Source organism: Lepidochelys olivacea, assembly GCF_965140295.1.
Source record: "Lepidochelys olivacea isolate rLepOli2 genome assembly, chromosome: 3".
NCBI classification, from domain to species: domain Eukaryota; kingdom Metazoa; phylum Chordata; order Testudines; family Cheloniidae; genus Lepidochelys; species Lepidochelys olivacea.
In genome coordinates, this window is record NC_140413.1 from 29,351,585 (window position 1) to 29,375,288 (window position 23,704).

The 23,704-nt window shown below is 40.3% G+C and overlaps 1 protein-coding gene across 7 annotated transcripts in view; it reads right to left on the reverse strand.

Annotated features, from left to right (window-relative positions):
- GREB1 (growth regulating estrogen receptor binding 1) overlaps positions 1-23,704 on the reverse strand; it is a 174,073-nt gene that overhangs the window by 25,053 nt on the left and 125,316 nt on the right. For all 7 annotated transcript variants that reach the window (XM_084623304.1, XM_084623301.1, XM_084623300.1 and 4 more), the window contains exons 12-22: positions 23,173-23,301; positions 19,375-19,500; positions 18,702-18,899; positions 18,426-18,606; positions 15,853-16,045; positions 13,842-13,978; positions 12,087-12,426; positions 10,514-10,629; positions 9,612-9,811; positions 8,563-8,652; positions 4,696-5,309 (exon numbers count right to left, since the gene is read on the reverse strand). In XM_084623304.1, coding sequence (XP_084479430.1) covers positions 4,696-5,309; positions 8,563-8,652; positions 9,612-9,811; positions 10,514-10,629; positions 12,087-12,426; positions 13,842-13,978; positions 15,853-16,045; positions 18,426-18,606; positions 18,702-18,899; positions 19,375-19,500; positions 23,173-23,301 — 2,324 coding nt within the window. The remainder of the gene's footprint in view (positions 1-4,695; positions 5,310-8,562; positions 8,653-9,611; positions 9,812-10,513; positions 10,630-12,086; positions 12,427-13,841; positions 13,979-15,852; positions 16,046-18,425; positions 18,607-18,701; positions 18,900-19,374; positions 19,501-23,172; positions 23,302-23,704) is intronic.

A 23,704-nucleotide genomic window follows, 5' to 3' on the forward strand; every position in this document is an offset into this window, starting at 1 on the left:
GACAGGAATGGCTCTCAGATACCAACTCCTGTGGTACAAGCCATCTGATTGACCACTTTCTTATCATCTCTACTACTAAAAATGTGCTTCCAAATCTTCACATTTGAAAAAATATGGCAAATGGAAAAAACACTTCTATAATTTTTTCTAATCCAGTTTCCAGGTGAGAGAGTTCTGAACAGACCACAGGAGTGGTTCTCAAATTGTGGTCTGTGAAACACTTGTGGTTCACAGAAAACACGCTGATGGTCCACAGATGGTGCTGGCTCTTCTTGTTTCCACCTGTTACGTTGCACTAAAAGACATCTAACAATAGATACATTAAATACTTTCCTAATATTATTTTTGCACGTGAGCAACAAGCTCTAGAAATCTGAGATGTTATCTGTGGGTGGTAGGGCAGGTGGTGTAAGATGTCATGGATGGGAGGTTGCCCTGAAGACAATCTTTCCTTTAGGCTAACAAATTTATTTGAGCATAAGCTTTCGTGAGCTACAGCTCACTTCATCGGATGCATTCCGAAAGCTTATGCTCAAATAAATTTGTTAGTCCCTAAGGTGCCACAAGTACTCCTTTTCTTTTTGCGAATACAGACTAACATGGCTGCTACTCTGAAACCTTTCTTTTAGGCTGTGGTTCACACAACAAAAGCATCTGAGAACCCTGTATCTCAGAGAGTCATTCACAGGACTTAGACTGCTTCCACACTTATAGAAAGTGCTGTTTTCAGGGTACAAAAACACAGCAAAGAAACCCAGCAATAGCACCAAACCTCTTGCATGTAATTTGGGAACATAAAAGAAACTTATCTCTTCAAAAAAACACAACACCCCAAATTTCAGTGAATTTGGTGGTCATGGATGGTATTAAATTTGAGCACCCTGGATGATGAATTTATATCCACAGAACTGGTAAACTTTTTCACAGCCGTGCATATTTATCCATACTGCCCAAACAGTGTCTTAATATTGTTCTAGAGAGCTCACCCCAGGGATGAAGCAGCAATACTATCTCCATGCTTTATCACTCTTTGCCCTCTGCTAAGACTCCTAACAAGAAAGATAATTGTTTCAGTGGGTTTCTTAATGTGGACACTTGTCTACTGAAAAATGGTATGAGTCTACCAACTCCTTTCACATGAAAGGAACTCTTGACAATGGACATGAAGATAAATAAAATTTCTAGGGCAAGTTGACTTCTTTCCCTCATTAATTTCCAAAACCATTCCCAGGGGATCTGAAAGGCAGTCAGCGTATATAATTTCCAATTTACACAAGACTTTATGCTATTAACCTACAAATAAATCTTGAGACCGTCCAACCCAGAATGCTATCCAAGAATGCATTCAAGTGGAATCAAAAGACTATAAATAGCTTGTTGAAAACCCTTTGGGGCAAAGATAAAATTGAATAAGGACAATCTAGAGGTGCAGGTCACCAACCACAGACCTTGGGAAGAATCCATACTAAGGTCTGACTGTGGCATGTCATAGAAGCATGCAGCCTTCAGGACCACATGCTAGAGGGTCTTCTTACCTCAGAGCTAAAAAAATGGTGCAAAAGGATGTATTAATGAAACAAAACTTCAGTGAGTTTTCTGAGTGCCAAAGGCTGAGAATCTAAGGTGGGTGATGGGTAGGAAACAAGACTTCTTAGAAACCAGTAGGAAGTGTCAGGAATAGTACTCTGGAGACCTTTTAAAAGTAATGGTCCAGTGGTTCCATAGAATGGGGTGAGTGTTTCATATTTAGTAGGTTTGGAACTTGAAGCACCTTCTCTCCTTCCTTTTATGCTTAGATTTGTCTTTCTGGATATAAGGCAGTAACGCTAAGAAATGCAGAGGCATCCTGCATTCACTAAGGATTTGGGTTCGCCAGATAGGGTGAGAGAATTTCTCCCCATATTTCATTCAAAAGAAGCAAAATAAAAGGCTGCTGAGAAAAATAAGTATTGGAGTTAGCTAATGGCAAGTCTCTTTTGCCCCTTTTATTCCTGTGTATGTATTCAGACCACTGGTTGATGTCCTTACATGCAGTTTTTATCATTAGTTTATTATTGGTATTGTGGTATCACCCAAAGGCCGCAGTGGAGATCGGAGCTTCATACATAGTGCTAGGGGCGTACATACCTTGACTGGAAAGTAACCATATAGAAGACATTTTAGTCAACCGTGGACGTGTTATGTATATGAGGGGAAGGAGGAGAATTCCTGAATGCTAAACATTTCGGCAGTGATACTTATAGTTTTGGTTCACTAGAGTGCTTAATTTTTCTTAAATTGTCTTTTTATGTTGTATGATAAGATAACAACTTTCTAGTGTCTGAAAGGATACGCTTAGAATGGCATGTCTAATAGCTGATCTCTATCGGCTAGTATGAACTCTGGCTTTCTGTGGTTTTAGTCAGTGGGTTAATGTTACAAAAACTGGAAATCTAAGTCTTTGACTTAGTTTGGATTTGTCTCTGAAGAGCTCAGACAAGACATTATGGTGCCAAAATCTTCTACTGATTCCTCTTAATGCAGTAGGTAGCATAACTCCACATATAGTGCAATGGTTATGAAACAAGCCCATGAGCGGAACACACTTCTGGAAAGAAAACTCTTTATTTCTAAAGTGAGACAGGAGCTCACATTTGCTATATGTTTTCTTTCACCTTTCCATTAGAATAGACAACATACTACCGTACATTAAGCCCAAAACAACCAACATACTTTAACTGTTTTGGGGTTTTTTAGAATATATTCCCTTTAATATGTTTGGGGTTTAGACATTAAATGGAGCTAAGCAGCCCAGCCATGTTCCCCAACATACTAAAATGAGAATATACCCCTAAAAATGAAACATTTAATAAAATGAAACATTTAATTCCTGATTTCCTCCATAAAACATTCAGTATGAAACAGGTGTGTAATCAGGAAGAACTGGTGAGTATGCAATAAATACATGCATTGAGAATATTTTTAGGACCTGATCCAACTCTCATTAAATTCAATTGGAAATTGTAGGTCAGAACCTTTGTTCTGGAGACAGTCAGAGAAGAGATGGAGTTGTAGAACAGACAGTGTTCTTCTGAGGTGAAATTCACCTCTGTGCTGAGGGTCAACCTGAGTCCTATGTACCACTTAATCCCTCAAAATCAGGCTTGCACTCCTGCCCCAAGAAGCAGACAAATGAATAAATAAGCAGACTATATTTTCTGCATATACTTGGCCAATGACACATAGCATATGTATGTTAAGGACCAAGTTCTGTCCTCAGATGAATACAGGACTCCCATTGACTTTGTTGAGAACCACAAGCATACGTCTGTGGGCAGAAATCAGTTATCGTACGGCCAAATTAATGCCATAGTAATATGAACTACTACATATGGGTTATTTTGTACCCTTATTGTAGCTTTGGGAACCATAACTTTGAACTTCTTGATTTTTAGGCATGCAAAATTCCAACCAAAATTACATCAATGTATGTTTTTCTTGGATGTGGAAACATACTAGCTATCTGTTGCACAATATATCAGTTTTCACCTTGTCTGTGTTTACCACACATTCATCTCTTTTGAACACTTATATCTTAATCCACAGCAAACACTGAGAGTTTTGATCATGGAGATGGAGAGCAGTGAAGAGATGTTCTTCAGTGATCTATCTGATACCCTCTATACATTTATAGCAGCACTTGCAAGTGCCTACATACGCAAATAGATAGAGTCAATTTGTACTCTTACTTACCCCAGTGTGACACCATCTATTTCAATGCATTGCACTTATTAAACTGGGAGCAGAATGTGGTCTTTTCTGTACTGAGACCTCTGCAATACACACGTACAGAAGAGTGAGTGGAAGATTGAACTCTGGCTTTCTCCGGTTTTAGTCAGTGGGTGAATGTTACAAAAACTGGAAATCTAAGTCTTTGCCTTAGTTTGGATTTATTTCTAATTTCTGAGGGCTGTATGCAATATTCTCTCTGCGGCTGTGGTGTTTCCCCCATGCCTGGCATGTTGCATAAAACTTCAGTGGAACATCAGAACATTTAGTATCTAGTATGTGCATTGAATTGAAGAGACACCATGCTCATGCTAAATATTTTTCAGGCACTTAAGAGGAAAAAGGCTCCCTGAGGTCTTTACCTACTTCCAAGTGTCCTTACAAAGTCATTTGAAAACTTGGGCCAGAAGTTCAGCTGTCTCTGTTGAAGTGGATCAGTCCCTCTTGTATTTGCAACAACTTCTATTTCTCTGCAAACCATGATGGAAGTGGCTGAATCTGCCAACTTCACACCCTAATCAGCTTGACCATAAGAAATAGACCCTGTGTGGCTATTCAAACTTTATTTAAAATGTAACTCCTATTAGTCTGTAACAAGCTGCAAGGGATAGCGCGGTGTGTAAAATGTATTTTCAAAGAAAAAAAGACCATCATTTCCTTAAAACACAACACTAATTGTATAAAGATTGACAACAAAAAAAGATATCACTACAACTTAATTGTCCTTGCCTCAAGTTAACAGTGAGGAGAGGAAGATTATTTAACTAAGGTGGATACAGTAATAAAAACATAGAAGAGAGGTTATTTTTCACCAGTGAAAAAAATCAATTAGGTATGAATAATAATCTCATTAACCTAGCGCTTAATGAGATGAAGACAAAATTAATCAAAATAAAACAATAATAATACCCTATTCTTATTACACACCTGAGGTGGCCCACTCAGCAGCAGCCTCCTTGGGTGAAAGGTGTCCATTCTGCCCTCATTTCTATTATTGTAGTCCATATGGATTGGCTTGGGAACTGTCCACTGGCGATAGTATAGAGACTGTTCCGTGCAGGTCATCATTTTACTCATGACAGGGCGGAAAGAACTCGCCCACATCACAGAATGATAAGGCAAGAGGGAAGAGGACTTGGGAAGTCCGCTGCTGTCAGTAGAAGTAATAATGTCATACACCAGCTTAGGCAGGAAAACAATGGGGGGCTGTTTTGATGCTTTAGTCATGGAGCACTGAGATGTCTGCATGATGAAGGAGTTGTGAGTAGGTGCAGAGGAAGAGGAAGAAGAGGAGAAAGGTGATGATGATGAGTTGATGGAAATTTGGGCACTTTTTATGTTCTGTTTTGAATCCAGCTGTTCAGCTGCAACTGGCAAGTGCTTGCTGATCACTGTTTGCGCCCCCTTTTCTACCTTCTGCCTTTGCCTTTCACAGTTCTGTGTGTTCTCTTCAGTACTGCTGCTTAGGACTAGGTGGGGTGACTTTGCTATGTCTCCTGGTGTTGCTAAAGGAGGAGATGATTCCATGCAGAATGCTGCACCTAAAAACAAAATCTGTATTTCAACATGAGGTAATGTGATTCTTCAGCAACTACCTTGAACCACAACATTTCTATTACACTTTTCATTGTCAAACCACAGTAAACAAGATATAATGCAGACATCAAAAGCTGTGAGTCCAGGCCTGCTCCTGTTGGGCCAAATTGTGTTCACCTAACTCACACAGGTAGCCTTATTGAAACTAATGGGAGTATTTGTGTGAATAAGCCCATGCGAATTTGGAATACTAAAATCCATGGCAAAGTTCCCACTAATTTCAGCACTGAGCCTTATGGTTGTTAAATTTTCCATTTCTTCGAGAAATGTTTAAAAAATTTTTTTTTAAATTTATTTGTCACAGGTTATTTCCCCCACCATACATACAACTATAACAGTTTTAATGTAGGCATGATTTTGATCCTAAATGTTCTACCGGAATCCCATTAACATTACACTTATCAGCATCCTGGAAGGTGAGGCCCTGATTCTAAGAGTTGCTGAGCACCTGCAACTCTCAAAGATTTCAAAAGGGAGATGCAAATGATCAGCAGTTCTCAGATCAGCCTTTCAAAATAGCCAGTTTGCTGAGGCACTGATCTCCATAGCACTTATTGGACTCTCCCCGCAAGCAACAAAAAAAAAAGAAAAGAAAAAAATGATTGTCAGCACTGATATAAACAAACAATCTCATAAAGTCAAGTAGACTTCAACCATCTAATTCAGGGCATGCACCAATTTCCAAGAAAGCTGTTATACAATTCACACTCCAAAACCAGAGTTCCCATAAACCCACTGCCTAGATGCCTATGACATCATGCAGGAACTCCACAGATTATGCCTATCAAAGATAGATGCAATCTCCATGAGACATGGATCAACAAAGTTGGGGAGTGTTCACAATAAAATTCACAGATCATGCTCCCTTACACCAGACCCTACTCCACAACACCCTCTGTCATGACTAGCTATGGGGGACCTGCTAAGTGTGAACTCCATAGTTTCTGGGAGATCCAAAAGTGATGTGCAATAGTTACATACTGTGGTTCCTTTCTTGACTTTCTATTTTTCCACAAACACATATGAGGGATGCTCACCTGCTTTGTCACCATGAAACAGGAAGAGACAGCCCAACTGCATACTCCAAAGCAACCAATATCAGAATAACAACGATAAAAATGTCACCAACAATGTGAATACATTTTGGACTTAGTACTACTGTGACAACATGCCAAAGACCCATATCCACGTGCAAGAACTGGCCAAAGAGATTTTCTTTAGCAAACAGATTCAGGCCAACAAAGCCACAAGTGTCATCCTAGGGCAGCGCAGAAGAGATCAGCAACCTGACTTTGAAGAACAGTATACATGTCAAAAAGTAAAAATGTTCAGGGGGGGGCTTATCCAAACCTTTTGGTGCTTTTCCATTTGTAATGGCAACTGTGCCTTGTGGCAAAAGAATTCACAGTCAGAATACTCATAGCTGTGGTGTGAACAATAATTATTTGGAAATAACTTGGAACATTTAATTTTACAGCTAATGCAACATAACATGTTTTGTGACATTCTATGAAATTGTGACCCTCTACATAAACATTTATATATTTTTACTGAAGTATGATACAATGCATATTGCACATTTTTGTTCTGTTCCATTAGTCTCTGCCCATAAAAAAAATCATCATACAAATTTAAATTTTTTAGTACCTCCTGACATTGCTTCAAAAACTTTTACTCCTGGGGGAATTCTGCACCACTGCACACATGCCAAATTCATGTTCCCCCACAGCGTTTTTTCTCGCCACAGAATACCGTAAAACATTCTGCCAGGGAGCCACTGCAATTACACCTTTCGCCCACCAGGGGCTGTTGTGGCATCAGAACAGAGGGCAGACAGCTCATGAGCCAGAACAGCCAGCCACAGAGAGGTTGAGGGCAGAGGCTGATTTTCTCACAGCGACATACCTGGGGTTCAGAAGAGCTATTGGGAGGGACAGACTAGGGTAGGGGCACAAGAGCTAGTGGGGTGACAGCACTGAGCCAGGGACCAAATGGGAGTGGGCTGCCGCTGTAGGGACACATGTGGACTGCGGGAAGCAGGGTGCAGGGAAAGACAGGGACAGGGCAGATATGCCTGAATGAATGGGAAAGGCTAGGGGTCAGCCAGGGTCTGCATGGGAGATGGTCCCCAACTCCCTAACAATCCCTTTCCCCACCCTCACCCCTGCAAAAAAAACTTCCATACTTCTCCCATTCACATCCAACAACCCTCCAGGTTCACTCCCAGACTGCCAGAAATTAATTCCCTTTCCCTCAGCTCCTCCATTACCCCTGACTCCCCCAAGCCTTTGCACTGTTTCTGAGTGGCGTGGGAAATACATTTCTATACTATAGTTTAAATTAATTATGACTCAAAGTTCTGTGTTAATATGCCTAGTAAGGAATCTATTTTCAAGAAACATTTCCTGAATCTTATTTTGCCTGTATGGTTACAAACACACTTTCTGACAGGTATTTTGAAATAAAGTACCAAAATAATTGAAACTGGCATGACTATATTGACAAATAAATTATACAGAATTTTAAAATATCGTGTGCAGAATTTTTAATATTTTTGTTGCAGAATTCCCCAGAAGTAAAACTTTAATGGTCTGTTCTTAAACAAATTTCAGATTAGGAAGAAATAATACATATTCAATGTACAGGGCAAAGTATTGACAAAACACAAACATTTCTAAAAGAAACACTCTACACTCTAAAATTTGTGAGCACACATTCTAGTGCCCCCCCCCAAAAAAGTTCATGAACATTTTTTCAGGCAAAATTTAGGAAGGTCCTTTGAAAATACAGAGGCAGGTCCTCAGCTGGTGTGAGTTGTCATGAGTCCACTGATTTCAAACGGAGCTCTGACAATTTGCACCAGCTGAGGCTCTGCATCTGGTACCTGTCATAAAAATATTAAAGAACATTTCTGTTGATATGGTACTATTGTATAATACAGTGACCCCACTCAGAGATAAGTACAATGGCCTATGCGTTCATGGAGCAAGCATGAGGCAATCTCTTTATTTTTGATCTCAGAGGTACGATTCTTGAAAGCTCAGATTTTTTTTTAATTTAATCGTTAGCAAGTTCATTAAAACAGGTTTTGCCAAAAACCTAATGATTTGTGTCTTTTATTCTTCATTTGCCAGGCTAAATGAATTGCTGCTTTTACATCCTAAATACCACTTGAGAAAGATTATCATAAAGTCTTACTTGAAGCTTTTGAAGAGAGAGATGAAGATGCAGAGTCATGGGAGTGTGATCTCTCTCTTTTGACAGGACTTCTCTTTTCTGAAGTGGAGCCTGTTTCATAAGAGGGAGGATGGAGGAGAATTAAAATTCTAAAGACCAATTCTCGGCTATGGCCAAAGTGCATAAAGTGAAGGGATGCTGGGCAAAAGTGGCTTAAAACTCATCTAGGTGCCTGGATTCAGGTGCTGTTCTGAGTGTGGCCATTCTTCCTAGGCTATGGTGGAGCAGCCTAAGGGCTGTTCTAACTTTGGCTGAGTTGCAACAGCCTCTGAGAGTCAGAAATGCAGCCAAGAGCTGGCATAGTGCAGAGGTATCTCAGCCCCATTCCCTCTTTGCTAGTCATGCCTCCTCTTCTTTGCTATCCCAGCAGCATGGAGGATGTGTGACACAGTAGCCCCTATGTTAGTACTACCAGGTGACCACCCTTAAAATGGGATGCGAAACCAGCTTCAGGATCAGACTGTACCTTTTCCTTTGATAACAATATAATTTCATCCCCCTCTCAAAGCTGCTGGTCACAGTACATCTTTCTGTTAATTTTGGCCCCTATTCTGCCACCCTTATTCAGCTGAGCAGTCCCTTCAATGTGACCTTGAGCAATCACTTTTCCTCTCTGTGCTTCAGTGCTCCCATCTGTAAAATGGGTAAAATAATGACTTTTCAAGGGTTCTGAAGTTCAACTAATTAATGTTAATAAAATTCTTTGCATTCCTCAGCTGTAAGACACAATATATAGTAAGTACAATTAACATTATTTGATAAGTTTAATTCCAAAAGTACACAAACCACCACTGTAAATTCAAATAATGTCTCCCAGTCTTTTACAGCACCCTGTGCTACTAATCGCTGTATACTCATGTATTTACTGTTCCCTTCCTTTTGACAGTTTGCTTTGCACTCTTAAAGGCTAATGTACATCCCACTAGCTGAAATTTATGGTATTAGTATTTAATACACAATTGCTGTTTGAATACATTTTAAGAAAACTGGCACTACACAGGTTCATTTACCTTCTGTCACTATTTCTTCATCTTCATTATCAGTACTGCTTAGTTTCTCTGGATCACTCTCCAACACATCATTCACGACCACCTTCTCCATGTGGATTTCAGAGCTAACAAAGTATGCTGCCAAGCCAAGCTCTTGCTCCAAAGCTGTCCTTACTAAGCAAGAGGAATTTATTAAACGTAGGTCACAATATCTCAGTGATCTGGAACGAAACCAAAAGATACTATGAAAATTTAATGTATTCCACACCTTTATTTCTTTTGCAAACACAATCAATGAGGAATTTTGTTATTGCCTACTTAACTGATGTGTGAGATAGAACAAAATGATATGAAGTGGTCACTGTCTTTCAGTAAATTCAGCACTGTATTGTTTCATTATTATTACTTGAAGCAGTATAATCTAATGCATTAGGCATACATTTAGGAGACAGATTCTTCAGAGTTCTAATCCTGGCTCTGACACTTACTTCCTCTCTACTCTAGGGATGTCACTTAACCTCTTTGGACTAATTCATAAGCAGGCACAACACCGATGTTAATGGGAGTTGCACCTACCTACATCAAGGGTTAGTGGGATCTTTTTGTGTCTTGGTTTCCTCATCTATAAAACAGGAATAATTGGGAATGTTATGAAAATGAAAGACTGCACCCCACAGCTCAGCCTCACAACCATTACCACCATCCTACTACACCACAAATGTTCCACTTTTTTGATATAGAAACTATCAAAAATCATCCTGTCACTCAAATTTCACCCGCCTTTGCACCCGCAAAGGATTATGGGACACAGCAGGTCACAGAATGATTTTTCAGCCATTTGAAGGGTGCAGAGAAAAACGAAGTTGTGAACCATTGGGAATGAACAAATATCGTGGAAATATTTGTCAGTATTTCCTTCCTACCTTGGCAAGGCTTCCCCTTGAGGGTCCATTCCACTAAATATTAATATGCAAGGCAGACCTTCTAATTCCAAATAGGTCTGTGGCCTCCACTCCACATCTTCAATTTTCTGCCATATCTGTCACAGAATATAAAAACATTGGTGGGCATATTTATATGCCACAATTAAGAATGAAGAAACTAATGATTTATTGTCTATTGTATGGACCTAATTCTGCAGATATTCCACAAGAGAAGTCATTGCAGGATCAGGCCCGAAATTGAAAGGTCCTGAGTTGCAAAATGGTTTTATCTTCTTTCAGAAGTTTTATATCAATAATAAACAGCCCCATAATATGACTATATCTCAGAACTCTAATGAATTGTTACCATAAGTGGCTAAATATAGATCCAAATGCTCCACCAGGAAACATGAGAAACCATTGTGAAGATGTATAGCTTGATCTTCAAAGACAGAAAGCAGAGTTACTCACTCTAAAGGTTTTCCTTTGTTGGTCCAGTCTTCTAACCACAGCTGTCAGTTTCCCTTTGATAATCATGCCCACTGGATGATACCTTTATTCACACTGTTTAGTACCTAGTCGATGAGATTTCTTGATGAGTAAGGTACTACTCAGTGGGAGCAAGGGTATTACTATCTGGTCCTTATTTATTCATTAAGCACCAACAGGATATGCAGTGCTGCACAAGACACCTAAGACAACATGGCATGTGATTCTGAATTCACTTATATCAGCTTTGCAGTATGGAGTTATTCCTGATTTATAACAGAATGAGTTCAAAATCAGGCCCTCTTCCTCAGCTTGGTTGAGCTAAGTAGATAGACAACAGGAATCAGACTCAGAATGTAAGAACAGTCCTAACTTAGAGAATACACATATTTTTGTTTTAATATGTGGTGATAGCATTTGTACTCAGTGGGGTAGTGTCTGTGGACTTCAACTTGTGTTATGCTTGAGGTCAGACTATGTGATTATACTGGTCCTTTCTCACCTTAAAAATCTATTAATCTATTATTTCCAGCATTTTCATCACAAAATCACATAAGGTCCAGAAAACATTAGGCACCATGCTTGGAAAACCTGGACCAATCAGAAACCTGTGGGTAGGTGTACTGATTCAAAGCCTTTATGCGTGGTAGGCTGTGCAATTCAATTCCAAACTGGTCACTGAGGTTTGCTCACAAGGGGAAACCTCACTGCTCTGGTAACGGTTTTTCCAAACCAAAAGTAGCTTTCATTTTCACTTGGTCTTTTACCACCACTCTGATTCATTGATGCCCCAGTCCAGTGCAATGAAGCTGATTGGGGCTGACGCTGTTGGTGGTTGGGAGTTCTATTCACGTTTGTAAAGGCCCTCCTGTGCAGCCATCAGAAGCTGGCTATAGGAATGACAGATGGATGTGTCTGATAGATAGGAGTCAGGCTCTTTAGGGTATTTTAATTTTGCTGGGAAATAGCCATCTCCATCACTAACATCCAAATCTCATACCAATAAAACCTTTATATCACCACCCATCACTGAAAGCACTGCTCCTCAGAGATTCTTTTTAGGCAATGTCATTCTGCAAGTTACCTTTAGTTGCTCCACAAAGTGCTTCCCTATGGTGATTCCAGAATTAGGATTTCCCAAGATGATTTCAAAATTATCTGTGAGGGATAGTCTTTCCCTTACGTGATAAAGTCGTTCATACGCCACAGCAGCCAATGGAATGCAAGGAATTCTTAACACCACCATGAAGCCATGACCACTGGGGCATTGCCTTGAAGAGTTTATAAGGTTTTGGGTGATTTCCAGAGTTTCAACTGAGGTGTAATTCTTCATCTGAGACAGACCACTTACTGCCATCATAGCTGCAGAGTAATGTTGTACAAGGACAAATGTCCTTATCACTGCACTGTGTAATCTGGGAAATCTGAAATAAATTGTGAAGCATTAGAATCCTAGAATTAAAGTGAGAATGCTACCCTTGTAAAAATTATTAAAACTCAAAATTTAATCCAGGTGAAAAATCATGTCCAATACACAGTAGAACCTCATTGACCCACTGCTAATCTGCAGATCCTGTAATTCCAAGACCAATAGTGCAATCTCTCCACTTCTCAGTATAGATGTATATATTATCTCATGTTATTATTAAGACTTCATCACATTTGCAAAACATACTACTGGATATTTGCTAGAGTACTATGTATTAACCAAAACTAAAATGCACTTGCCATATAAATGAACAAAGTACTCCTCATAGTGCATTATCCCTGCTTTTTACTCACTTTACTCATGAAAGATCTGACTCAACTACTACTAAAATCAATAGAAAGAGCTGGATTGAGCCCTAATACAAACAGATTCTCCCAGTCATTAGTACAATTTTGCAAAGTTCTGCTTTCTCAATCTTTTATTCCTTGCACACCCCAACATCTCCAAGGAGTCCTACTGGACTTTTGTGCAAGCAAAAATATACCTAAATAACAATTGCTATATACTTGGAGTAACCACATTTTTAATCTGACTCCCTCCACATGGAGCAAATCAACTAGCTGGCATCATTTTTTCAAGCTCTGATGATGTTCTACAGCATTCTCCCTAACTGAGTCTTTCATTGATTTAACCCCATGAGCCAAAGTGAAATCTCACCTGCTCTTTGTGGTCTGACTAAAATATTTACAAATGTTTTATGTTAAAATCAGTTTTTTGATAGCCAGCCAAATTCAGAATGGAATCACACTCCCAATATTGACTGAATAACACCTGAGCCTAAGCACAGAAATTATACTGCAACTCAGAACGCAAACTCCTGATGGTTACAACGCAGGCGTTTAAACCCATGACTTTTGACCATTAAGGCAGTTGTACTATATTTCAGATATTCCCATACATTTTGGTCTGTTAGTTCACACATAAAACTAATTAAGCTAATGAAGTTAGTTACTGTAAGAGCAGGGAAGCAGTCAAAAAATATTGGCTGGGGGTTAGTTAATTTCTAACATTTCACTTTGAACACAAGATTTGCTTGTAATATTATTTCTGTAGCACCTATAGGCACCAACCAAGACCCGGGTCTCACTGTGCTAGAAGGCGTGCACATAGCAAGAGAGTGCCCCTGTCCTGAATAGCTTCCAGTCTAAATAACAACAACTTACAAAGGGTAGAAGCAGAAAAGGAGGCAAAGAGAGGTAACGTGATTTGCCCTAGGACGCACAACGGGTCGGTGGCAAAGCTAGGAACAGAAAGAACCCAGGTCTCCTGACTTGCAGCCCAGTATCTCACCCACTGGACCATGCTACCTCTCATATTTCATAATGCTTGAAACCAAAGAATGTACTGTACCTTTTTCCTAAAGCCATGACCATAGCTTCAAAAGAGCTGTCATATCGAAGCAACGGAAGGCTGTGTCCAGAAAGGGTGGATTCAATGAATTCTGACAACCCAAAATATTTCTTGTTTTCATGGTATAGATCTATTCCCTAAAGTAAATAAGGCAACAGGCAATTTAAGGATAAAAACATATATAAATTATAAATAATTCATCAATCTACCATCACCAACATATAGACATTCTTTATATCTCGTACACATACACACACTAAAATCCACATACATGCACACACACATTCATACTTACAATAGGTCATTCTCAGAAGGTTTAAATTGGTGTCATTCCAATGACTTCAGTGAAGCTTACTTACAATTAACTCAAGCTGAGGATCTGGGTAGATTTATATGTATTTTTATCTTGCGCACAGTAGAAAGACTGCACAGTTCTGAACTACTTGACACATCATCTTTCCAAGCATCAGTAAAAGTATGAGCCAAAAAAAAAAGTCTTAAGAAAAAAATCTTGAAAAAAATGTCAGAAAAACAGCTAGGGAACTTTTCTGATAGTTAGTATAATGCACTCTCACTGGTCCACCTTGCACACACGAACCGCATTCTGGTTATTCCCATGTAGAGAATATAAATGAAGCCTAAGATAGAGGTACCAAAAGCATGGAAAACCGCAGTGAGATGTATACATGAGAGGAAATGCAATGATCTCTTGGTAAGGTGAAGATTTAATAAAAAAAACTTTTAGGAGCCTCCTGCTTTCTCAGAATTCAAAAACAATGAAGATTAGAACCTATGATTGTAAGTACCACTTTGTAAGAAGCAGGCAGATGCCTTCAGTGGAGGGAGCAGTCATGGTCTTTGCAGCTTCCTCTGAGCACTCAGGATCACACACTCCCAATATTATAATCCACTTATTATTGTTAACAAATATTTACATAAAGTTTATGGATGCTTAATACAGCTGGCAGTTACATCAGTTCTGTCCTAAATAGACTAGACATCAGAATGACACCGTAGGACTTCTTCCACCCAATAAGGTATTGAAGCCCTCCAGAGAGAAAGGCATGGCCCAGAGACCTGGATGATGACATTAGTGCTCATGGAGATGGAACAAAATGCTCCTCAAGATCCGGTCTGCAAATAAACACCTTCATTTCTTTTAGGCATAGGCAAGTGAGGTATGAAGATGTGACATACCTTAGTGGTGTGAGTAGCTCACCAAAAAAGAGTGGGGGTGGGGAAGAAAATGTGGATCACTACAAAAAGCACAGCCCCCCCCCCATTCTCAGTAGCTAAGGATCCAACGCCACATACATTTACAGTTACCAGATGTCCTGAGTGGTTTTATTGAAACTGGAGGCTTCAACAAATTTCATTGGATTCCTAGGACATCTGGTCGCCTCAGGGTCATCTGTCTCCCATAGCTGTGCCATGCTGCAATGCAGCATAGCAATGCCACACATGCCATTTCAGGTAGCTTACCCTGTTCTGTCCTGCCAACCACCTCTCATTGGGAGCAGATAGAAATAGGTTTCCCCTGAGAGGAGGAAAGAAAAAGGGCCAGACAGTAGGGGAAGGATATCAAGGGCTCTTCTTTAAGCAGCTCCTGAACCAGTGCTTCTCTTCAGGTTGCTCCTTCCACGAGCCATCAAAACCTGTGGTGGAGGGTAAGGAGACTGGGAGGGAGAAACAGTGAGGTGAGGACTGGAAGGGGACAGACTGTATGGAAGAGAAAAGGCATGGGGGATAGACTGAAAAGGGACTGATAGATACTGGGGAAAGGAAGGGGAGAAATGGAAGGAAGGTGAGTGGCAGAAGGGGAACAAAAGAGATGGAAGAATAAGAGAGACACATCTACAGACTGAATGAGGAAGAGGAGAGAGAGGAGTGACGCAGACATCATTATTCATCATTTCGCTTACAAAAACACGTGGTCTCCAGTGTTTTTCAGAACATGTAAACGTAAAATAGCTACTGAATGAACCCAAAATCCTGAAAACATCCATCTTACATTGCTATATGACGAAGGCCAGTGGATTTCATTGTACGGGCTGATGTGAGTATGCTGTGTCTGCAGAGCATAGGGGAAGGAAGTCACATGGAGTGTCAAAATGTTGGGAGCTTCTTTCACCTCTCTGCAGTTCAACAATCTATCAACAAGTCCCACAGATGGTTCCGCCTGAGGATAAAGGCTGTGAACAGCACTGCAAAAAGAAACGCCAAACTCTCCAAAGTGATTTGTATAAATGTACACTTGTGACAAATTCATGCATGTCATCATCTCAAACCTGGACACGAAAGCACAGTGAACCACCCACAAGAAATTTGGGACTGGATTCTTTGGGCTTACTCTGCTCTCTTTGCACACCACTCCAGTGACACAAAGGAAGGGGGAAGCAAACTTCATATCTCCTCAGCTGGAAACTCCCTGGCACGGTGGATTACACTGCAGGCTAGGGGATGTGATCGCAGACTTCCCTCAGCCCCTAGCGTACTGCACGAGGAGATTGAGAAGGGGCTGGCACCACAGCAATTGCCAACAGCCATGTGGTCCTCTGGGGACTGTGGTCAGGTGCCGTCCTCTTTATAACAGCCCTTAATGTGTTTAAAGACCTTGAAAACCTATCAGGTCCCACCTAGTCTCCTTTTCTCAAGGCTAAACATGTCCAGTTTTTTTAACCTTTCCTCAAAATCCAGGTTTTCTAAACTTTTAATTATTTTTTGTCCACATCTTTTGTCCACATCTTTCTCAAGTGTGGCACCCAAAACTGGACACGATGCTCCATCTGAGGCCTCACCAGTGCTGAGTACAGCAGGACAGTTACCTCCTATGTCTTATATATGACACTCCTGTTATATGCCCAAGGGTGGTATTTGCCCTTTTTGCAACTGCTTCACATTGTTGACTCATATTCAATTTGTGATTCACTATAAACCTCCAGTTCCTTTTCAGCGGTACTACTGCCTACCCAGTTATTTTCAATTTGATTTTTCCTTCTTATGTGAAGTAGTTTGTACTTGCTTTTATTAAATTTCATTCTGATGATTTCAGACCAATTTTCCAATTTGTCAAGATCATTTTGAATTCTAAACCTGTCCTGGTAAGTGCTTGCAACCCCTCCCAGCTTGGTGTCATCTGAAAATTTTATAAGCATACTCTCCACTCCATTATCTAAGTCATTCATCAAAATATTGACTAGTACTGGACTCAGGACAGACCTCTGGGGAACCCCACTATATAGGTCCTCCCAATTTGACAGCAAATCATTGATAACTGTTCTTTGAATATAGTTTTTCAACAACTTGCACTTCAATCTTACAGTAATTTCATCTAGGCCCATTTCCCTAGTTTACCTATAAGAATGTCATGTGGGATTGTGTCAAAAGCCTTACTAAAATTAAGATATATCAAGTCTACAGCTTCCCCCCATCCACTAAGCCAGTAACCCTGTCAACAAATACATGGGAGGTGTCGATAAAACAGAACAAATGTGACAACCATATAATGCCACCAGGAAGACCCTTTCGTGATGCATTTGTTCTTGACAAATCCATATTGGCTCTTACTTATGACCCTATTATCCTTTAGGTGCATACAAATTGCTTGTTTAATAATTTGCTCCAGTATCTTTCCAGGTATCAACATTAGACTGACTGGTCTATAATTCCCAGGATCATCTTTGTTCCCCCTTTTAAAGGTAAGTGCTATGTCTTCCTTCCTCTAGTCCTCTGGGATCTCATCCATCCTCCAATAAATTATGATTGGTATAATAAGCTGGTAGGGAAACTGAATTTCACTTTTGTGAAAAATTTCAATGTTTTGGAAAAATGTTCATCCTGAATCAGGACAAACTGTCAAAACCTTGACATTCCTTCCAGAAGTGAAATGCCATCTTTTTTATTTTAGAAACACCGACACATTCCTGCAGTAAGAGCATTCTGGTGTTTCTCAAATGCAATATGCCCCCTGATTCTCAAGGCCCCCCTCCAGGCATGTTGCTGAAGAGCTGGGAGCCCGGGTTCTCCCAGGAGCTGGGGATGTGGTTGGGTGACCTGGCAGAAACCACAGAACATTTTGATTTTGACAAAATTGGCATTTTTAAACTGAAAAAAACATGCCATCAGAAAAGTTTCCAACTTGCTCTAGTAATAAGCAGCTAGCACATCATACCAACTGCCCAGCCACTGTGGAGTTTCTGCAGCACTGCAGCAGAGGGGCATTTGAAGGAGAGATGTGAAGGTGGATATTGTGGTACCTTTGCACATATTTACACAGAGCTCCTCCAATACATAAGGGATAGCCTGAAAGAATGCATGAAGGTACTTGTGCGAAAATGTAACTGATGGACAATGAAGGCTGGCATTGATGACTCAATAAAGCATAAGAGATGATAGGCAGGGTGCAGCTAGATCACCAAGGGCCTTAAAAGGAAGCATTTATGTTTGATGCATAGAAAGGGGAAGCCACTGGAGGGATGCATACGGGGGGGTGACATAGATGAAGCAATGATCCAAGAATACAAACAATAACAATAATTAATAATAATCTCTCTAAAAATGGCCTAAGAATGAAGCTGTTCTTACCTCACAAGATCCCAGTGTGCATGATCATGGATTAGTACAAACAGTGTATGTGGATTCTGCATAGAGTTTTGCAAAAAGACTTTAAATTTAGTCTGTGCCTCGGCATCCAGCTTCACAACATACTGTTCCATCCTCTGCTTTGTAAGCTGCTCCTTTTCTAAGCCAAGTTCTAATAAAACACCTAAAGAAATGGAACAGGGGTCAGTCCTTCCAAACCCAAATGCAGCTAACAATTTCCTGTACATATATAAAATAAAGCTAGCTAATAATGAGCACCTGAATGCCAGAGGTGAAACAGTGTCTGCTGATAGGTGACTTCAGATGGAGGAACACAAATCAGAAAATCAACTTTCTCAAAGGAACCCAAATCAAGATTTTGAGTGCTGGAGTCAGCAATTGAGCAAACGTGAGACAGCAATTTCTGAGCCACCGCTAGCTGGAATGGACGAATCTGATGCCGCTCAACATTATAACCTGGAAAGAGGGAAAAATCTGTTCAGCTGAATGACTGCAGTCTAATCTTATACAAACTCTCCCTAAAGTCTGGCAGTCTTTGAAGTAGCTTGCTTATTGAGTTAGGACTCTGCTTTCAGGAAAACTAAAGGGGCATCCAAGAAACCTTTGTGAAATTGGGTATTTGCATAATTGTGGACCATCCTCTTTTAATCCTATGAATCTCAAACTACTCAGGGCTGAAGCTCAGCTGCTGCAGTTTAAGGTCCAGACCTTAACGTCCAGAGACTAGGAGATCCACAGGAAGGAAGTGGAACTTCCATCCATGCAAACCTGGAGGACCAAAGCAAGACGAGTTTCTATTAACCTGAGTTTGGGACTCTGCAAAGGGATACGGCTCTGCCCACACAGATCCAACTGCAGGATCATGGCCTTAGTTTGTCTTGAAGGAGAGACACTCTGCTCTGCTACATCTTCAGACACCTTCATTACTTACTTGTGCACACAGCTGCTCCAGTTATATCCAATGCTGTTGGCTTATTCACTGAAGTAGAAAGAGATGAAGACCTCTGGCCTTGGTTTTCTTGATAAAACTTGTCCAGCAGAACCTCAATGTCACCATCTACCACATTGAAAGGACAGTGGATATTAGTATCCATGGTACACAATTAAACTCTTCTCTGAATGGTTCCCATAGTCATAACAGAACCAAACCAACACCCAGGGCAAAGAAACTATGGGCCAGTTTCTCCTCTCACTTGTATCATTGTAAATCAGGACTAACCTCATTGAAGTCAATGGAATTACACCAATAGAAAATGGATGTAAGAGACAAGAGAACCAGGCCCTATGTTAATAGAACCCAGGTCAAATATATATCTGTATCATCCCACAGGAAAGGGATAGGCAGGTCCCAACCATAGTGTAAGGGATAAGTTTAAAAATAAAAGAATGTAATTAGATAAAATTCCCTGCAAAGCACAAGACTTAATACAATGTTAAATTTAAAAAATCAGACAATCCCTAGCTCTTTTATACAGTGTTTTTCATCTGAAGATATGAATGTGCTTAACAAAGGGTGTCAGTATCATTAAACCCACTTTACAGATGGGGAAACTGAGGCAGGGAGTGGTGAAGTGACTTGTCCAAGGTTATCCAGCAGCACAACTGGAAATAGAACCCAGGTCTTAAAAGTCCCAGTCTAGAGCTTTATCCATAGTCCATCCTTCCTCCCTATTTAGGCAGTGTAGCCAACTGGATAGAGAGTCATAGTAAACTAAAAAATGGAATACTCAGAAACGAGGGAGCACAAGAGAAGTAAGGTTGTACACTCAATCTTAACTCTGCCATCTTGGATTTATGTCTTAAAATATGGTCTCTTTTTATAGCATTGTAATTTATTTGTTAAATAAAATAAAATATAATGCAAACCTGAATTGCTTATAAAACCTTACTTTTAGTTCAAAGAAAAGGAGTACTTGTGGCACCTTAGAGACTAACCAATTTATTTGAGCATGAGCTTTCGTGAGCTACAGCTCACTTCATCGGAAGCTCATGCTCAAATAAATTGGTTAGTCTCTAAGGTGCCACTAGTACTCCTTTTCTTTTTGCGAATACAGACTAACACGGCTGTTACTCTGAAACTTTTAGTTCAGTCACTGCAGACTTAGTTTGATTTCTAAATCCCAGTAAGTGATGTTTACGAAACAAGTTCTGCAGCCCATGTAAGCCTGCAATATGGGCTTCTCTAGCAATGCATAATGCAGAAAACAGACACATATTTTACTGAATAGTGCCACTGTATATCATGGTATATCCAGCCACATAAGGATCCTCCTTACAACCTGTTCGGTCTTGTTGAAAGATATACAGGACACAGCGTTAGCACTGAGTGCTCAGTTTGCTCAGCACTTGTGCAGAGACACATTAGTACACCCGGAGTGAACTGAGCAGCATCAGGCTCTAGATTCTTAACTGCAATCTAGTGAGTGAACATGATGTGCATGGCTGCTATTCGGAGGATTTTCAGTTACTCTTACTGCCCAAGGCAAAGAAGCACCTGAGTGCTTGTGAGAGTCATACTTAATAGAAAATGGGAGCAGAGGCAGCAACCGACATAGAAATGCGTCCGATGGTTCTAAGAAAACATAATCACTCTCAAATGGTTAGTTGATGGCTTATGACTAGAACTAGGTGAAACTTTTTTGGCAAAGAGTAAATTTGCTAAAAAATGCATTTTTCTGGGCACTGAAACTATTCACAAATTCAGGTCAAATTTGGCAAATAGTTTTGACCAAAAAAAAAACAAACAAAAAAAACCCCTTTTTTTAAAAAAGTCAAAACAGTTCATTCTGACACATTTCGAAACAAAACATATTTGACTTTTTGTTTCAAAATGACATTTTGAAATTTAGCTATATTTATTTTTTAAAAAGAAAAAGGAGAAAAACCTCCAAAAATGAAACAAAAGGAAAAACCAAAACCATTCCATTTTATTTTGGGTTGTTTTTTTTTTCATTTTGAGTGTTTTTCAATCCAAAATTATGTTTTGCTTGTTTGGCTATTTTTTTGGTTTTTGTTTCAGTGACAAAACCCAAAATAATTCATTTCAAACCCTTTTTTCTTTTTTTTTTTTGGTTAGACCCCCAAACCAAAACCCCTCATTCATAGAATCATAGAATATCAGGGTTGGAAGGGACCCCAGAAGGTCATCTAGTCCAACCCCCTGCTCGAAGCAGGACCAATTCCCAGTTAAATCATCCCAGCCAGGGCTTTGTCAAGCCTGACCTTAAAAACCTCTAAGGAAGGAGATTCTACCACCTCCCTAGGTAACGCATTCCAGTGTTTCACCACCCTCTTAGTGAAAAAGTTTTTCCTAATATCCAATCTAAACCTCCCCCACTGAAACTTGAGACCATTACTCCTCGTTCTGTCATCTGCTACCATTGAGAACAGTCTAGAGCCATCCTCTTTGGAACCCCCTTTCAGGTAGTTGAAAGCAGCTATCAAATCCCCCCTCATTCTTCTCTTCTGCAGGCTAAACAATCCCAGCTCCCTCAGCCTCTCCTCATAACTCATGTGTTCCAGTCCCCTAATCATTTTTGTTGCCCTTCGCTGGACTCTCTCCAATTTATCCACATCCTTCTTGAAGTGTGGGGCCCAAAACTGGACACAGTACTCCAGATGAGGCCTCACCAATGTCGAATAGAGGGGAACGATCACGTCCCTCCATCTGCTCGCTATGCCCCTACTTATACATCCCAAAATGCCATTGGCCTTCTTGGCAACAAGGGCACACTGCTGACTCATATCCAGCTTCTCGTCCACTGTCACCCCTAGGTCCTTTTCCGCAGAATTGCTGCCTAGCCATTCGGTCCCTAGTCTGTAGCTGTGCATTGGGTTCTTCCGTCCTAAGTGCAGGACCCTGCACTTATCCTTATTGAACCTCATCAGATTTCTTTTGGCCCAATCTTCCAATTGGTCTAGGTCCTTCTGTATCCTATCCCTCCCCTCCAGCGTATCTACCACTCCTCCCAGTTTAGTATCATCTGCAAATTTGCTGAGAGTGCAATCCACACCATCCTCCAGATCATTTATGAAGATATTGAACAAAACCGGCCCCAGGACCGACCCTTGGGGCACTCCACTTGATACCGGCTGCCAACTAGACATGGAGCCATTGATCACTACCCGTTGAGCCCGACAATCTAGCCAGCTTTCTACCCACCTTATAGTGCATTCACTCAGCTCTGCTCATGATGTATGCTGGGCACACTGTTCTTGCCAGCTCCCCGGCCTGCAGCACCAGCACCCCTCTGTTTACTTCACCTTGCTGGATTGCAAGTGGAAAGGAGCCATGATCAGCAGCCCTACTGGTGGCTCAGTACTACTCTCTCTCTCATTTTAGAGGGCTCAGGATTGAGTGCATGCTGAGGTGTGGAAGGGGAGTACTCAAATTCTCCTCTTAATCTGAGCATGTTCATTGGTATCAACGGAAATTATGTGCATGCATCAAACACATTCACCCATCAATGTGTCTGTCCTGCGCAGTCAGAAATAGAACACAACTATACATTCATGTATTTTTAGTCAAATATAGGCATTTATAAACTGACGTATTCCAGGAGAATTTCTTAAGGAGAGACCAAATGTGCTTTCCCAGATCTTCCTTGTCTCATTTGTACGTATTCTTATTATATACGCTGTTCCTGAAAAGTGATGAACTCCTGCAATTCCCACTGACTTACAAGGATCAGGCTCTTAGAACTGTGTCTATTTATGGCATGTTATGTACCTGGACAAAGGGTGCTAAAAAAAGAGCCCAATGTTTCCACTTTCCCAGTAACTAGTTGATAGTTAACTTCTTTCTGATACTCTGCTGGGGTAAGCATGCTCTCAGACAGTACTCGTGCCTGGTACTTCCCTAAAAGACAAAAAATAAGCTCTTTTTAATTTGAATTTCAATTTTGAATTCCGTTCAAATTAAAATAAAAATTCTCTACTTAATTTATAAAATAACCCTAACAATACCTATCGAAAGGCATATTCCCCCAAAACAAAAGTAACAGAAATCAGCATCTTTCTCTCCCACCTCCCCAAACAAACAGTCTTATGCTCCCCCTCTATTTGTCTTTTGTCTCGGGAAGTATGTTTCCAAAGCAATATATGGAAAAGACTGTACGAAAACAGTCTTGGACTGGTCATTCATCCGAGCCATACTGCTTTCAAAATGAACCCTTAGATCTTAGTTATTGCATAGACATTCAAACCCATTATTCTGAGTAAAGCTGTAGAGTGCCAAGAATTCTTGCCAATATTATCAGCAT